This window comes from Diaporthe batatas (genome assembly GCF_019321695.1).
Source record: "Diaporthe batatas strain CRI 302-4 chromosome Unknown Contig00004, whole genome shotgun sequence".
Classification (NCBI taxonomy): Eukaryota; Fungi; Ascomycota; class Sordariomycetes; order Diaporthales; family Diaporthaceae; genus Diaporthe; species Diaporthe batatas.
The window spans coordinates 2,199,638-2,215,953 of NW_025408551.1; the positions used below are offsets into that span (position 1 = coordinate 2,199,638).

Consider the following 16,316-nt stretch of genomic DNA (forward strand, 5'->3'; position numbering starts at 1 on the left):
CCGTTCCATCATAGCCGTTACTACTTTCTTTAGCTTCTAGCCCATTAGTGCCCAGCCCAGTCAGCTGATGCGCTTACCTGCCGGACAGCGGACGGGGGGCACAGCGGAGGAGGTGATCGGGTAGCACAGTCAGAAGCCTGCAGGTTGTTGGAGAAGGAGCTGGACGAGATGGGAATGGAAGAGCCCCGGCCCACCTCCTGCTCCCAACCACATGGGCCATAGGACGGGCACGCGATCGAGTGGTGGGGAGGCCTGGAGTTGGTGGCAGGGACTGTGAACGACAAGCTGCCCCAGTCGGCCGGAGTTGGATGGAGGTGTGGTTGCAATTCCTAGTAAGCCGCACTCGAATCAATATGCTTCTAGCGTCTGGGGGAGAAGTCCTAGTACCTCCCCGATGGGTGGTGGGGCTGCTGGGGTATTTAGTCAAGCTTTCTGCAGGACAGGAAGGAACATGGGGAGTCAGCATCATTGATCTCAAATCTCTAGGCGACCCCAGATAAGACGAAGGATACTTGGGAATACAAGATCCTTGCTGGCATAAGCTGCCTCACTGCCAAGCCCTAAGGGGTTGCTAACGGCTTGGTTCACAAACATCTGAACATTTGCTCTTCAAATTACCATGCAACAAGAGCAAGTATCATTTTGATGTTTGTCTCGTGCAAAGTGTTGCCTGTTGCTTCTTTTTAGCAGTACAGAATACACCAGGACTTGTAAACTGCCCTGTATAGCTTTCATCACAGGGTCCAGGTTCCTATTCTTGAACCCAGCGCACTGAAACAAAGCATCCTCTCATGTAGACCAGAATTGGCCACATTTATTCAGTTAAAGCTGTTTTGTACCTAGGTACGGCTCGAGAAGCCAGGGCAGATTTGCCAACTGTACTAACAAAGTTCCAGAGCCTGTGGTCCGTCACAAGGCCACGCGTCTTGTCTTCCTGTTTAGAAGAGGCTCACATCAAAAGTAAAAACAAAATCAAACTCGCAAAGCTTTTATCCCTTCAAACTCCCTTCCGGCTCATTAGCCTTAGCCATAGATAAATAACTCAAGCATCAAACAGGTCCAGTGCATGCTCAGCCAGAGCATCCACTTGTGAAAACAACTACGACAGGCCAACCAGCCACCGGTCAGACTCCCAAAGACAAATCGCACAACAAACAGCCACCACTTCAACCACTCACTCAAGCCTCAGGCAGGTCTCCGACATCCACCTTGGTCTCGTGGGCGACGGCCCACCTCACAGCCTCCCAGACGTTGGCCTTGGTCTCGGTGGGCTTGTACGCGGGCTTGGTGCCGGCCTTGTGCACGCCCGTCTCGACGAGGACGCTGTTCCACTCGAGGGCAGAGGTCTCGTTGGCAAGATTGGCGCCACAGATATCGCTCTCCGGGTTGTCGCCGATCATGTAGACCTTGCGGATCGGGGTGGTGGACAGCGGCTCGATCTTGTGGTGGTATTTGTGCAGGATCTGCTCGGCGTAGTCGTAGGTGGTGGTGGTCGGCTTGCCGCAGGTCCAGGACTGGAGCTCCGCCTCTCCCTTGGTCAGGGAGGTCCAGATGCCCTCGAGGGCTGCTCGGAAGGCGCCCTGTGCGAGACGGGGGGTCGCGTGGGGGGTGGCCCACTGGTGTAAGTGTTAGAGAATATTGTTTTGTATAGGACGGTCTTGCTGACAGCTCTACTTACCTGCATGTCCGGGTTGCACCAGAAGAGCATCGGCTGGCCATCCTGCTGATAGCCGTGATTTGGTAGCTTGGGGTTACCGTTGAGGGAAGATCTGGTTCCCAAGCGTCCATTGGCAGAGAGAAGAAGGTCGATGCAGATCTGGAGGTCCAGGCACTATTCCGCACAAATTGAGGTCAGCAAGTGCACCAGCCTGGTCTTCAAATCAATTTTGGTTCTTACCCAGTCGCGTGGAGAGGTAAAGACAAAGACCGCAGCGATCTTCTCCTCGTGGGAGAAGTCATCGCCGATGTTTCCGTACTTGTCGTGGTAGCCTGACGAGATCTCCTGCAACACAGTAAGTCATTCTTTGCCCAGCCATCTGGAAGTTCTTGTCTCTGGTATATGGCTCAACGACTTACAGGGAACGGGTGGATACTTGGGTGGTGCTTGGCGATGTCGCTGCTGGTGATGATCTTCTCTGACTTGAAGCCGTAGGTGGCAGCGAGCTCCTTGACAGCAGAACCGTGTCCACCAAGGACAACAATCCACTCGTCTTTGTACTGGTCCACAAACTTCTTGAATGGAGTGTGGGACTGGACAAACTGGTCCTCGTCAATGGACATTGTCAGTCGCTGGCCAAGACGCGCTGCATGGGCAAGCTCAGACAGACCTCCTCCATTAGTGAGGAGGATGAAGGGGACGCTGTTGGACTGCAGCATCTCCAAGGTCTGCTTGGCGCCATCAAGAGGCAGCTTGCCGCGCAGGAGAACACCGTCAATGTCAAAGGCGAATGCGAAATCATGGGTCGCCTTCTGCAGCTCAGAGACGACGCGTTTCTCGGTGGTGATGGCGATTTGGCGGTCAAGGCCAGGAGGACACTCCTCAGGACGCATCTCGGTGCCGTCTGTCATTGTCAGTATCAGACTTGTGTCGGATAGTTAAGAAGAGGATGTGAGAGGGTATGTAATGACTGGATGAGTTGGGTACTGGTTTGAAGTGTTGCGACCGATAGGTGCAGGTGTGTGTGTGGTGTGGACGATGGGTGGGCCCAAGGACGAAGGCAGGCTCGACAAAATACGCAATATTACACCCATTGAATGCCAAAACCACATCCTGATGATGGCGCTAGCTGCCATTTCCAGGCATCGGCAGGCACAGATACCCACAACAAGAAACTAAAGACCATCCCATCTTTCCAGATAACTTGAAGGCTTGTCTGGGTGCAGTGCTGAAGTTTTGAGGCGTCTCCCACAAAGTGACAATAGACACTTCCACTTTGAGATGTGAATTGTCTTCAGAACAGCATGCTAGGGCATGCCATCACTTTGACAGGGAATATCATGCACTGTATCAACAAAACAAGGCAGATCCAGCCAGTGGAGTGTGCATGCTGGAAGAGATATCTTCAAGTGATAAATGTAGAAGTGAGATTAGCAGTAGCACATACCTGTCTGTCACTTAACCCAGACTTTCAAGACATGATTTCTATAGTTTTCTGAGAAGGAGAAGGGAAGTTATCCATGGCTTGATATTGAGTTGCTGGATGATGTTGGAAGGAAGAGGATTTGAGTTGCAAGACTTGAAGAGAATCCCCAGACCGCCTGACGTCCACTTCCCCGGTTAAGAGCTGAGGGATTGATAAGATATTCCAAAATGCTCCCGAGTCCTTCCCGTTATCTGATGGGAACATGCTTGCAGAAAGTATAATTACAAAAGCATGTGAAAAAGGGCCAATTTGGATATCCAATCCAGCAATGCAATTTGATGAAGAGAAAGAAGGTTAGACAAAGCCTGCATGTACCTGCATGTAGTCTAGGATGGGGCAGGGATGGGACGGGTAGGGTGGGCCAACTGGCCCACACCCCCGAGTCGGGCTCTAGATTGCTTGGCCAGGCGGCTGAATCATCGCTGATATGGAGGCCGGGGTGTTGTACCCAAGCCCCTGCCTGCCTGACGTCTGCTCTTGTAATTACTCAGTTCTGTCAACCACCAGAACCATCACCACAGACATCATCAACACACGTTGGCCATCAAATTCTCGCCAGACTGGACTGACCTGGATCAAAGTTGAGATCTGGCACGGAATCATGGTCTGCTCCAAGTGTCTCAAGTTGTCCAAAGGGACGACACTGGCCACCCCAGGCGTCAAGAAGAAGAGTGAGATGTATCATGGATCTCCCGCCTCTTCTTCATCCAAGTCGGCCACGCTAGGGCAGACAGGCATCGGAAAGGTGAGATATATCTACTCTGCTTGAATGGATGAGATGGGAGCACATTACTAATGCTCAAATGGCATCCAGAGCAAGCTTCTGTCCAAGAACGCAAAGAACCCCTATGCTCAGTATGCAAGGTGAGTTGCTCCACCCCAGTTCGCCCACAACGACGACAGATGGCTGACCAATGCCCCAGCTCCTGCACAAAATGCAAGACCAAGATATCCCAGGGTCACTCATACTGCAACAAGTGTGCTTATAAGGATGACCGTATGTGGCACCCACTCATCACCGGAAGAGTCATGAGGCTGACATCAGACATAGTTTGCCACATGTGTGGCAAACCAAACAAGAAGACGTCTTCCAAAGCACCACAAATCTCTGGACAGAAGTTCTCCATGAAGTGAGACACCGCATGCCCTTTGGAAGTCAAGGAGCAAGTAGAAAGGTGTCAGTGCCTGGGAAGTCCAAGATAACGGTACACTCGGCCAGCTGGTCCGGGTCACGACAAGGAGGCCGACCGTTGACCATCTCGGCAGCTGGCACCCAACAGCTGGCACCCGGGCAGCCCAGCCAACAGCACCGTCATGGTATTATATGTGGTCTCCAGCCGGGAATAGACGGCATTTACTCCGTTGACCGGCGAATGCTGTCTGCACAGAATTACAGGGGCCATTTCTCAACGGGTTTTCACAGTGGACCGGAAGTCAAGGGTCCAGGGCAGGTCAGACAGAAATGGTCTACTTCAAGAGGTCTGCTGAAAAGCAGGCCATGTACTGCACAAAAGAAACAGATCAGCAAGGCATTTAGGAGTTGGTCAAATCACCCAGACACACAGCAAAATGCAGCACAAGATCAATGCTCAACAAATCCAAGAGCAGCTGTGATTAATTTTTATTTTGCTTCCCCATGGTATCAATCAGATAGAAGACTTGACAGGCTTGCCCAGCACCTCCTCAACAAACTTCCCAATGGCAGCATTCACATCCGCCGTCGAGTCCCACAGCGCCCAGTGCGTGCCGCCCACGGTAACCCGCGTCAGGTTCTCAAAGTGCACCTGCATGCCCTCGGCCATGCTCGGCAGCAGGGCCGGGTCCCTCTCGGCCACGACGACCAGCGCGGGCATGGCCAGCTTGCGCGCCTCCCCGCCCCGCAGCAGCGCCAGCTCCTCCTCGTAGTTGACCCTCCGCGTCCGGTACCAGTTGAGCGGGCCCCGCATGCCGTTGCGCGCGTACTGCTCCACGTAGAAGTCGGCCTCGTCGGCGCTCAGCAGCGGCGACTCGCCCATCCTGTCGAGGTTCTCAAACAGCACCCCCTTGTCCGTCGTGAAGGCGCGCTCCCCGGCGGGCCCGCGCGCCCCGAAGATGCCCGCCAGCAGGCCCCGGATCCTGCCGCGGTCGGACCCGACCTCCCGCTCGACGTCGGGCCCCGCCAGCTGCACCTGGTACCGGAAGCTGGGCCGCAGCCTCACGAGGGTGTCGAGGTCGACGTGCTGCGGCCGGGGGGCGACGTAGGGCGTGCACACGCTGAAGACGCCGCGGACCAGCGACGGGTGCCAGTCGGCGAGGCGCCACGCCGCCATGCCGCCCCAGTCGTGGCCGCCCAGGATGATGCGCGTGCTGCGGTCGCCCGTGGCCTGCGCCACCAGCTCGGCCATGTCGTCGGCGATGTTCTTGAGGCTGTACAGGGCCAGGTCCTGCGGCGCGTCCGTGCCGCCGTAGCCCAGCATGTCCGGCACGATGACCTGCAGGCCCAGCGAGGTCAGGAACGGCACCTGGTACCGCCAGCCGAAGCCCAGGTCTGGCCAGCCGTGGATGAGCAGGGCCGTCGCGCGTGGGGCGCCCTCTGGCCTGGCGAGGATGTACTTGTAGGTCTTGCCCCGGACGTTGGCGGTCAGGTGCTGGACCCTTGGGTCGTTGGGCTTGAGCTTGTCGACCATGGTGAGTAGGGGGTTGTGTGGCTGGCTGTTACTCGGGAGGGATGAAGACCTGCTGTGCTGCAGAGCTGGATGGGCCAGTTTTTGTTATATAAGTACTCGCGATGCTCGGTATCGCGAACATACGTCGGGGTCGACCGATGGTGGAGTCAAGACGGCCCTGACTCGTTTAGTCGGGGCTCTGCCGCGGCCGCCAAGCTTGGACAACGGAGACGTAATTGTTTATTCCAACAGCATTGCTCTCCTCGAGTTGACGTCAGTCCGTTCTGACCCCTGGGCTTGAGTATCTCGTCCGGTACAAAACCTTCACAAATCCCAGTACTCTCATTTCTACCAGGAGAAGCACATTAGCAAGGCGCAAATACGCGTGTGGGTGGCCCTCGGCACCCGTAACACAGCCGAGCCAGGGCTGTCGCAAGCTGCCAGCATCGGCCGAGGTACCGAGAGGCGGCGGAGCCAAGACGCAGCTGCCACAGGGCGGGTCCTCCGAGGAGCCTCGGCCGGCCCAGAGATCTGCGGAGCCCACGGCCAGAGCTTATGCAAGATCTTACGATGTCGGCCTGTGATCTCGACAGGACGGTGGCATTGGTAGCTGGAGCACCGACACATCGAACACGCAGACACGACGGCTGCCCACAAATCAGACCTAGGTGGTTTGCATCGGATCTCCCGGGACGCGCAGTCTCGACCTCACGGTTCCTGGCCGTACACAACATCGGGTACCTGATTGTTCCGGTACTGTCGTGGGACTATTCAGTATTGGTTCTAAACGACGGGGCTCAACATCCCCTCCCAAAGTTGTTCATACGCCACGCTGACCCTGGTTCTATCTTACACTCCCGCCACGAGCCCTGTCCGGCAAAAATGTCAATGGACCAAGAGAAATTCAACTGAGCAGATTAGTAGATGACAGTATCCTCCTCCGCCTCGACCATTTCGTCGTGGTCCTTGTCCTCGTGGTGGCTACCCCTCGGTGCAGGGGCAGGGGAAATGGAGCGTGGACGTTGGTGCCGGTCGTGATTAGTAGCAGCGGCAGCATCGTTGGCGGGCACATCCTGCGCGGCGGTGTTGGAACGTTCTTCGGCTTGCTCACCAACCGCGTTGTCAGCTTCTGATGGTGCCCGCGGGCCCAGGGCGCCCAGCTCGCTGAGCCTCTGCTCCTTGTCGCGCCTGAACTGCCGCACGTCGTCCGCGATCTCTTCCTCGGTGTCGCGGATCTGGTCTTTGATGATGTCTTCTTGCTCTTGCGTGAGATCCCAGGGGCGATAGTACTGGTCGCCGTACTGTCAGTAACATGACCTCCATCCGGTGGCATGCGCATCATTGGGGGCTCACCAGCTTGGGCTCGCTTCTTGTCCGCAGGCTGTGCGCCATTGCAAGCATGTTTGAGTGCCGGGTGCGCATCTGAGGGATCCCGTCAGCATATGATTCCTTCGCACAGCATCTCTGACAGCTATATCAGCGCACCGGTGGACGGATAGACTCACCACCTGCTCATCGAACCGGACCTGCTCGACCCTCCTGACCTTGTCGAGCCTCGCGAGCCTGTCCGCCCGGCGCCTGTCGTCCTCGGACTTTTGCTTGACGGCCTTTTCCTGCTGCTTCTTCTCAATCTCCAGACGCCTCTTTTGCTGAGTGTTTGCCGTGGTTTGACTCAGTGTGCTTAGCAAACCGCCGAACAGCCGCCTCCCGCGCTTCTTCTCCTCCTGCGAGTAGCTCTCCCTCCTCTCCCGTTCCCTCTCTGCCCCGTGCGAGGAGGACATGCGCCGGCCGGTCTCCGAGCCGCGCCGGTCGAAGGTCGGGCTTATCGGGGAGCGGTCGTCGTGTCTCGCCGGTTCTGAGGGCCGCCGTCGCTGCTCTGGGGGCGAGGCCTGGCGCTGCCTGCGGGCGTCTGGGGACCGGCTCTCGTCTTTCGGGTATGCGTCTCTGGCCGAAGATCGGCGTCGGTCCCCGTGTCCGTTCCCATTTTCCCCGTTTCCATGACGCTCGGGGCTTCTGCCGGGGGCGTCATTGGTCCTCTGGCGCTTGTTCGGTGTGTCTTCAACATCGTCGGCGTCGGCGTCGGGCGAGGCACCAAATGATTTGCGCTTAAGTTGATTCGATTCGGGTGCCCTCGTCTCTGACATGACCGTGTCGGCGTCGGGCGCAGGGCTGCACATACATTAGCGAATTGACACCCCAGGCCTCCAATGGCTCGTCAAAAAGCTTACCTCCTCGAGGGGGACATTGCGTCGTCGCAGATAACGACACAAGGTCACGCTGCTGGGTGCGTCGGGCGGACAGCGCCGTGAAGCCAAGGTTACGGTTGCGATGGAGCCAGTGAGTGGTTCGTCAGTACAATGCGACTCGGAACAGAAGACCAAAAGCACAAAAACGATGTGGAAATGAGCTGTGGACAATCTGCGACAGCCGATCTTTGCCTCCCTCAACTCAGACATGCAGAAATAAGTACGCGCCCAGGACTCGGGGGGCGAGCTCAAGCTCCAGGATTCCCCAGGCGTCGCCGCTACCCCACACTCGGGCGGCCGTGGGTCGCCCAGGGCCCGCGCCTTCTTTGCTGGTGGGTGGGTACCCGTCGTTTCCGCCCGGCAGGCAGGGGGGTCCCAGGGCAGAGCAGCTGCTGGTGGTGTAGAGCTCGGGTGGAAATTTCGAGCGAGGCTGGCAGCTGGCGAGGCTGATGATCAATCACATATCAACCACCGCCCGCCACTCACTCACTCACTCCCTCAAGACGCGCCCTCTTCCACACCGACGACAAACCCAACCTTCACCTCTTCCGTCACCCCCACCACACCCACGAAAGCCGGCCCAGCATGTCCCGCCACCACCCCGACCTCGTCATGTGCCGCAAGCAGGCGGGCATCGCCATCGGGCGGCTCTGCGACAAGTGCGACGGCAAGTGCCCCGTCTGCGACTCGTACGTGCGGCCCACGACGCTGGTGCGCATCTGCGACGAGTGCAGCTTCGGCAACTACCAGAACAAGTGCGTCGTCTGCGGCGGCGAGGGCATCAGCGACGCCTTCTACTGCCACGAGTGCACGCGCCTCGAGAAGGACCGCGACGGCTGCCCCAAGATCATCAACCTCGGCAGCTCCAGGACCGACGTGAGTGGCCCGGCCCGTCCTTTCCTGTCTCCGTTCCGTCAGCTGGGATGTATGCTGACTGCTTTTGCTCGTCTAGCTGTTCTACCAAAAGAAGACGAATCGGACGTATTAGCCCTCGTGAAGCCCGGGCTTGGGCTGTTTTCCTGCATCATTCGGCAAGGGCGTTCCGGCATTTATTTGGGTGGTTGTTCTTTGTGCGTCTCCTCGACATGATCATCTGCACAAGACCTGGGGCACGTAGGCGATGTGAGGAGCTGGTGGGCCGCGTGGCAAAGAGCTCAGCGGCGACGGTTTGATACCATTTATCATCAAGCGGCATGGGAAAGATAAACAGGCGGAAAAGGGTTGGCTTGAGGTGTGATTATACCAACCAGATCGATGCAAATTTACGCTGTCATGTGTTTCATGCAATTCATACAAAGCCCCAGAGTATCCTTTTCTGAGCAGTGTTGCGCCCGATGCCGCCCCTCTTCGCCAACCTGCGCCAGTCTCATGCAACCCCCGAGTAGCCTCCTATATGTAGCTGACCTTGACACCCATGCCTGCCGTGGCCTTGACCTTGTTCCAGCTTGTCCCTAATATCCGGGCGATTCGGTCCCGCATGTTCTTCTTGCCAAACATGACAACCAGACCTATTATAAAGGCCAAGAGCCTCATCAGCAGCATCGGGTTCGTATGGAGCGTCACGCTCATGCGCTCGATCATGGCGCGCACGTTCGCGAACACCACCGCCGCCCTGGCGCCCAACGAAGCCGGCGCGACCGCCTTGCTCTTATTTGGCGACGTGCCCCCGCCAGCAGCCGCATTCGCCCGCGCCGCCCTCGACGACCTCGACGAGCCCCCCGTCTGCGCCCGCGTCCGCCTCGAAGCCCCCTTACCAGCCGACGAGCCCCCCACGCTACTCGCACGACCGCCGCCGCCGCCCCCGGCGTCGATGCCATAGTCGACCTCGCTGCCGCCCTCCCTGCGGCGCGCCCTCTCCTCCTCGAGCCGGCGGCGCTCGCGGCCCTCGTTCTCGGCGCGCAGCCGACGGGCCTCCTCGACGTCGCGGCGCAGCTGCTCCTCCTGGCGCAGGCGCTCGTCGCGCTCCCTGCGGTCGGCCTCGAGCTGGTCCTCCTGCAGGCTCTGCAGGGCCTGCAGGAAGGCCTCGCGGCGCTCCTCGTCCAGCACGGAGCTCGCGCTGATGAACTCGCGCGCGTAGTCCCACTCGTCGTTGCGGATCAGCACGTGCAGCGTGTACAGCTCCAGGATCTTGACGCGGGCGTTGAGGTCCCGCGGCGTGTCGGCCCCGCTGCGCGCCCGCGACTGGGACCGCGGCCGGGCCGGGCCCCCGCGCGGCGGCGGCGGTGGGCCCGGCGAGAAGTGGTCCGACAGGTCCAGGTTGGGCGTGGCCGAGGCGGCGAGGTAGTTCTCGAGGCGTTTCTGGTTCAGGGCCTGTGTCCTCGCGTGTGTCAGGAGGAGGGTCGCCCTGGGCGGGGGTGTTAGCCTTGCTGTTCCAACGTGGGAGGGTCGGTGGGAAGAAAGAAAAGGTAAAGAAAGTACGCACAGATTTATAACCACATCGGCGTCAACGTCGGCTTCTACGCCATGGTAGCCGTTCTGGACGACCTCCTCCCAGACGTCGCCGTCCCGCACCTTGGCGCAGAGGGCCCGCCACTCGTGCGTGCCCAGAGACTCCTTGCCCTCGTCTGGCTCGAGAGCCACGATTGCGTTGAGGATGGCAATGTACAGGGTCCAGACCTTTATCCTCGTGTTCCGCGAGGCCTTTGCAACGGGGGCGGGCTCGTTGGTGGCGCTGGTGCCGTTGGTGCCCTGGGGCTGGGACGGCGACGGTGGTGTGACTGTGATTAATGGCGTAATTGTGGAGAGGGCCTCGGGCAGCCTCCTCGTGAGGAACAAGGTGGAAGACTGGCGGTAGGTCTTTGAGACATACGAGGCAGCCTGGCGGGCGGCAGCTGGGGAGCCGAGGGAGGATATAGAGGAGCGGAGCGACTGGGAGGCGAAGCCGTCCGGCGAGGTCGGGCTGAGAGCCGCGGTCTGGGCCCCGTCTGTTGCTGGAGCAGCCATTGTCGTGTCGGAACAAGCCTTTTGGGCACTCAGGGGAGCAGCTGTGGTGGTCAGGATGGCATTGATGGATTTGCGCGGGAGAGATTGGGCGTCATCTAAAAGCAGAGGCGTGTCGGGGCGCGGGCGTGAGGTCGGACGCGCATCGTGGTGCGGGCTTGTGGTCGAAATTCCAGTCGAGCATGGCATGTGCCTGGGTCAGAAGGTCACCCAGGCAAGGCTTTGAGCCTCGGCAAACGGCTAAAAAGTGGAGGGTGGTGGCCGGGGTCGCTGATGAAAGCTGATGAAACGGGCTGGACGGTTGGCCCAGAGCTATCAATCGGGATGGCCCACCCCTGCCAAGTCCCTGGTCAATTCGCTGTTCCCCAGACTGGATCCCGACTGATAGAGATCCCCTGCCCCCAACCGTTCATCTTCATCTTCGAGTGCTTGATGTTACGAGCCGATAAGATTGTGCTCTCCTTTTGACAACAACCAATTTCACACCTCCCAGCTGGGCGATGGGGCATTGCCTATCTTCTACTAGTTGATGCTTCGCCCTCATCTCCTACAGCTAGCTTCTCAATCCCGACTTGTCCGAGCACTCGTCCAGCGTGCTGATGCCTATGGAACCGTCCTATAGATTGTGGGACTCCTATTCAGCTCTGCCCCATTACAACCCATGTTGTTGTTTTTGGTTCCGTTCGGATTCTGAGCACAGGAAGTCCGGCTCTTCTGGGTGCCCTGCAGCGAGACTGGACATAGAATTGGGTGATCCCGTCACAATTAGCGTAAGTGTACTAGTTATATCACGGCATGTAAAACCATTGAGGTCAACCCACTCTGCAGTATCTTGCTTTGACCAAAAGACCTTTTGCGGTTAGTTTCACTTTCTTGACATTCCGTATTATTTTGTATGTATGGTATGCTAGAGGCTCTTGTTCTGTTTGTGAAGAATTTGATGAGGGAACTTAAAGTGGCAAGCATGCTTTTATCTGAGCAATTCATTTTCTCCAACAGCATTGACTGTCTTCTCTTCAAAGAACTTTAGACTATCTTGTGACTGATTTGAAATTTTGTCCACAGTCCTTTTTGCTCCAAAAGACCTCCTCAAGGTATATCTATAAGCTACCTGGAGCCGTATATAGATAAACAGTCTTTCATCACTGACTTTTGCCAGACTAGGTGAGCGTGCCGGCAGTGGTGGGCAACCCATCACATAAGCATGATGTCCTTGAAACAAGGCCAAAAGCAGAAGTGGTGGAAGACATGGTGAGTGTGATGTCTGTAGAGTTCTACCAGATGTTCAAGAAGCTTGTCAAGTAGGAGTTAGGAGTATAAGACACAGGAGGCTAGGAGGATGGGTTAGGAAGAGGACATAGGAAGATGACTTTCACTTAAGGAGCCATTGCTAGATAAGAACATTATTTGTTTGCATGAATGAAAGCATCTTCAAGGTGGGATTGAAGCAATTCTGGGAAAATGAAGTTTACTAGCCCAGCCCATGTTGTTGAATGTCTACAAGAGCAAGACACATAGGTACCTTCCTACATAAGACCAGATATTCACATATAAAAACTAAGAGTATACCTATACTAGATAACTTAAAAATAAAAGTACTTAAGTTAGTATTCAACTAGTTATCTTATTAACTTATCTTATAAAATAATATTTTAATAAAGGTTATGTTAAATATATTTAAAAGGTTATTTTATAGGAGGTTATTATAGGAGGTTATCCTAGGAGGTTATCCTAGGAGGTTGTCCTATAGGAGTTCATTCCTTGGGCTTGGGCATACCTTCCATTTTTGTGGGTGCGAATTTCCGATCTCTCCTACATACCTCCTGCCACTTAACAAACAGGGCAGGGAAACAGTGACAAACACACATCCATCCATCCCGTTATCTTCTCTCAACAACTCCAGCACTTCAAGCACCATCACTCATCCCCAAAGCGTCATTAGATTTCCGTAACGGCCTCATGGAGGAGATAAACCGTTGGAGAGCGCAACAGCTCTCCGGAGCCCGCCCCGAGCCATTGGAGGTTTACAGCCCAAACGGTCACCACCGATTCCCAAATAACCTGCAGACACGCATTGCACACCAGCTTGTACAAACCCGATTCCCAGACCTCGTTGACAGCAGCCAAGATCGAATGCGCTGCCTGAAAATCATGAAGCACGATCCCAACGATCCAGATGTCCTCCGCGGCGTGAGGGAGCGCACAAAGCTTGTCAACGAGCAGGTCGGGGCCCGTTTCTTGTGGGACGCCATCCGCGGACAGCCTTTGGCTCACAACATTGACCTAGAGCTCGTCGTCGGCGCCGACGTGGCCGGGCGTGCCCAGCTCAAGGCACAGCTTGAGGGGCTCGAGAGCCGGCTGCGGAAGAGGAGCCCTGTCCTGATCGGCCACAACATGCTGCGCCATCTCTGCTTCCTGCACAGCACCTTTGTCGGTGACTTGCCAGAATCAGTACAGGAATTCAGGGCGGTGACAAGAGCGGAGCTCCCCCGAATTGTCGATACCAAGTACCTGTTCACGGAGGGATGGAACGAGATGTCCACAGACTTCAGCCTGGCCCAGTTCTTCGACGGGATGTGGAGAGTAAAGCTCCCGACGGTGGTCGCCAGCCCACCACCATATTGCTACTACGGCCGCATGTACCACCACCCTGGCTATGACAGTACGTTTGGTCCCAACAAGACCAAAGTCTCCGTTGATGCATCCGCAGGTACTGACCCCGTCTGGCTCACAGGCTACATGATAGCAACCGTCTTCCTGCGCAGGTCGTACCAGCTGGCGCAGAACCCGACGCGTCTCTCGTCCATATCCCCACCCCGACCTGCGCCCTAGTCAAGCCTCCTCGAGGACTGCGACCAAGACGAAGCGACAGACGTGCTCGGATGGTACATCCAGGAGCCGCCGCCCACGCCTGCGCCGACTCCAGGGTGCGAGAGGGGCCCATCGGAAACAGCGGCCATGGTTCCTGTATGGGGTGGACCATTCTGGAATAACTACGGCAACAGGATCCGGGTGGGACCGTTTCGCCTTGTCCTGAACATGATAGAGACGGCGGGCGAGGAGTAGTTTGGAGAGTGGTATTAGCGACTAGCGTTGTCTATTAAACTATTAAGGTAGTAATACAAGATCGGATATTCATATGTCTACTTAAGCCCTAAGGAATAAACCCCTATGAGATAATCTCCTATAGGAAAACCTCTTATAGGATAACCTCCTGTAGGATAAACTTATAAGATAATTACTCATACTTTGGTGCTAAACTAATTACTTTAATCTCTAAGTTTCCTGGTACGGGTGTACCCTCTGTGTTGGCTGGTGCGAATATCTGACCTCGTCTTGCGAGAGTCTGTCTTGTAAGAGATTTACTTGTGGTAGATCATATTGTAGAGGAGTTTTGCTAGTAGAGAGTCTGCTATGGAAGATCATCACAGAAAAGGTCATTCCTTCTAGATAAGGTTCTTCTAGAGGAGAGCAGGCAGGCAGAAATGCTTAGGTGCTTCACTACGCATGCTGGCTCGTCAGTGGCTCTGGGACCTCAATCGCCTCTTAACCCATAATACCTGCCGTTGGGCCCGAAAGTGAATTCAGAGGATATGATATGGGAACGGTTTCTTCGACCTAGCATCTAAGAACGCGTCTCGCCCGAGGTGTCATTGGACACTTGCGCAGCCGAGCCACAGACATCAAACACGCCCCCAACTGCACAAGCGTCTGGTATTGCAGGCGGTCTGTTTTTGTACATGCATACATACATACAAACGTTACATGTCACGTTCCCCCCCCCCCCTCTCTCTCTCGCCATCACCCCCCCACGCACCCAGGCAGGGCTACCGCGCAGGCATGGCGTTCTTGACGCTGGCAAACGTCCTCTGGTCGACGGCGCCGGCCAGCTCGTCCTTGGTCAGCCACCTGAAGTCGGCGATGCCCCACTTGTTGTCGGCCAGGTCGACCTGGCCCGCCATGATGCGCGCCTTGAGGTAGAAGACGTCCCGGCCGTACCTCTTGATGCGCCTCTCGGCCTCCGCGTCGCCCTCGCGGCCGCCCGTGTACAGGGGCTCGCTGTGCTCGTACGCGATCGGGGCGCGCCCTACCATCCACGTGTTCATGTTCACGCCTGCCGAGGCGGCCAGCGCGCGCGCGGCGGTCTGCGTGGTAGGATAGTTAGCATGGTTGTAGCTTGAAGATGGTTCCTCGTCCAAGCTAGCTCGGCCGGCAGAGGCGGCCCCTGGGGACGGGCAGGAACCAGGGGTATGAAGGGTCATTCCAGGCGCGTACCTCGTGCAGGGCCTCGTCCGGGTGGACGTTATCCTGCGGGAAGGAGAACCTGTCGTCGCCGGACCTCTTGACGACGAGGTACAGGGTGCGGTCGAGGGCGCGGTCGAGCCTCGTGACATCGTTGGCGCGGTCGGCATCGGTGCGGCGGGGGAAGGGCCTCTCGACGCGCAGGCGGTCCTCGAAGCCGAGGCGCTCGCCGTCCTCGGACACGCGGCTCTCGGCCTCGACGTACAGGGCCTCGCGCAGGGCCTCGGGGTCGGCGAGCCTCTCGCCCTGCCCGCCCGCCAGCAGCTCGTCGTCCCAGGCCCACTTGCCCGAGCGGGTGACGCGGCCGATGCCGCGCTCCATGGTGTGGCCGCGCTCGGCCCACTTGATTGCGAAGTCGATGGCGGCGGGCTGGCCGTGCCTGAAGTAGAACTGGCGCGAGAAGGGCGTCGCCAGGCGCTCGTTGAGGCGCTTCTGGTACAGGTAGAAGGCCTGCTCGAAGGGGGTCTGCTCGCGCGTCAGGAGCGGCGGCCGCGAGAGGATCACGCCCGCCCGCAGGTGGTACAGCTGCTTCGGGTGGTTGGTCTGGAGCTCCGGCACGCGGGCCGGGTCGACGGGGGTTGTGGTGGCGTTCGTCTCGACGGGCATCGTGGTCGGGGAGGCTGAGTATGCCCGCCTTGGTGCTGGCTGCTGCTGGCTGACCTGTCTGAAGGCGCATTGTGTGCATATCTGAGGCGATGCTCCTGGAGAAAAAGGGCGGGCGTGCCCTTCGTGTTAGCCGTGCCCGGCGAGCTTCGAGCGGACATGGTGGAATTGGCCCTCTGGGATAGCATGCATGGACTTACTCCTCAGGAGAGGCACGGCAGCCCGTGATCCCCTACTTGATGCCGACATGATGTGTGTGTGGTTGTGTGTGCGCGTGAGCCTGATCGTGGCTCCAGATCGGACCCGTGGAGCTCCTTTGCGGCGCACTCACACCAGCTTCCCAAGCGTGTGATGGGACCTGAACTTTTTCTCGACGTCTTAAGAGAAAGGTACGTACCTCGCGGGACTCGCAGGGCAGGGGCCCTCTCCTGATTGGA

General features: G+C 57.3%; 8 protein-coding genes across 8 annotated transcripts; 3 read left to right on the forward strand and 5 right to left on the reverse strand.

The window, feature by feature from the left end:
- Positions 1-1,178: 1,178 nt before the first annotated feature.
- On the reverse strand, positions 1,179-2,550 carry KVR01_004538 (uncharacterized protein; the record flags this gene model as incomplete). The annotated part of the gene is made up of 4 exons (XM_044783893.1): positions 1,179-1,616; positions 1,679-1,816; positions 1,898-2,002; positions 2,077-2,550. 4 exons carry the CDS (start codon positions 2,548-2,550, stop codon positions 1,179-1,181), a joined length of 1,155 nt encoding a protein of 384 aa, XP_044646702.1.
- A 1,194-nt stretch (positions 2,551-3,744) lies between these two features.
- KVR01_004795 (uncharacterized protein) lies at positions 3,745-4,277 on the forward strand (the record flags this gene model as incomplete). The annotated part of the gene is made up of 3 exons (XM_044793893.1): positions 3,745-3,888; positions 3,958-4,007; positions 4,178-4,277. The coding sequence occupies 3 exons, from the start codon at positions 3,745-3,747 to the stop codon at positions 4,275-4,277; spliced, it is 294 nt and encodes a 97-aa protein (XP_044646959.1).
- Positions 4,278-4,789: 512 nt separating this feature from the next.
- On the reverse strand, positions 4,790-5,809 carry KVR01_004053 (uncharacterized protein; the record flags this gene model as incomplete). Its single annotated transcript, XM_044787258.1, has 1 exon — positions 4,790-5,809. One exon carries the CDS (start codon positions 5,807-5,809, stop codon positions 4,790-4,792), a length of 1,020 nt encoding a protein of 339 aa, XP_044646217.1.
- Positions 5,810-6,705: 896 nt separating this feature from the next.
- Positions 6,706-8,033, reverse strand: KVR01_004741 (uncharacterized protein; the record flags this gene model as incomplete). The annotated part of the gene is made up of 4 exons (XM_044781425.1): positions 6,706-7,077; positions 7,142-7,210; positions 7,294-7,957; positions 8,017-8,033. 4 exons carry the CDS (start codon positions 8,031-8,033, stop codon positions 6,706-6,708), a joined length of 1,122 nt encoding a protein of 373 aa, XP_044646905.1.
- A 586-nt stretch (positions 8,034-8,619) lies between these two features.
- Positions 8,620-9,022, forward strand: KVR01_004491 (uncharacterized protein; the record flags this gene model as incomplete). The annotated part of the gene is made up of 2 exons (XM_044789848.1): positions 8,620-8,910; positions 8,987-9,022. The coding sequence occupies 2 exons, from the start codon at positions 8,620-8,622 to the stop codon at positions 9,020-9,022; spliced, it is 327 nt and encodes a 108-aa protein (XP_044646655.1).
- Positions 9,023-9,423: 401 nt separating this feature from the next.
- KVR01_004637 (uncharacterized protein) lies at positions 9,424-11,339 on the reverse strand (the record flags this gene model as incomplete). Its single annotated transcript, XM_044786550.1, has 2 exons — positions 10,457-11,339; positions 9,424-10,378 (listed from the first exon to the last, which is right to left on the reverse strand). Exons 1-2 carry the CDS (start codon positions 11,161-11,163, stop codon positions 9,424-9,426), a joined length of 1,662 nt encoding a protein of 553 aa, XP_044646801.1. The 5' UTR covers positions 11,164-11,339.
- Positions 11,340-13,125: 1,786 nt separating this feature from the next.
- Positions 13,126-14,040, forward strand: KVR01_004375 (uncharacterized protein; the record flags this gene model as incomplete). Its single annotated transcript, XM_044793730.1, has 2 exons — positions 13,126-13,768; positions 13,847-14,040. The coding sequence occupies 2 exons, from the start codon at positions 13,126-13,128 to the stop codon at positions 14,038-14,040; spliced, it is 837 nt and encodes a 278-aa protein (XP_044646539.1).
- Positions 14,041-14,768: 728 nt separating this feature from the next.
- On the reverse strand, positions 14,769-16,229 carry KVR01_004695 (mitochondrial 54S ribosomal protein YmL17/YmL30). The gene is made up of 3 exons (XM_044781843.1): positions 16,080-16,229; positions 15,250-15,977; positions 14,769-15,119 (listed from the first exon to the last, which is right to left on the reverse strand). The coding sequence occupies exons 1-3, from the start codon at positions 16,126-16,128 to the stop codon at positions 14,802-14,804; spliced, it is 1,095 nt and encodes a 364-aa protein (XP_044646859.1). The 5' UTR covers positions 16,129-16,229; the 3' UTR covers positions 14,769-14,801.
- Between the last annotated feature and the right edge of the window lie 87 nt (positions 16,230-16,316).

Bases quoted from the DNA above. Each gene is read 5' to 3' on its own strand.
- KVR01_004695 (XM_044781843.1), bottom strand. From the start codon at position 16,128: ATGTCGGCATCAAGTAGGGGATCACGGGCTGCCGTGCCTCTCCTGAGG. The intron at 15,978-16,079 runs GTAAGTCCATGC...CTTTTTCTCCAG, and splicing joins TGCCGTGCCTCTCCTGAGGA to GAGCATCGCCTCAGATATGC. The intron at 15,120-15,249 runs GTACGCGCCTGG...CCTACCACGCAG, and splicing joins CGGACGAGGCCCTGCACGAG to ACCGCCGCGCGCGCGCTGGC.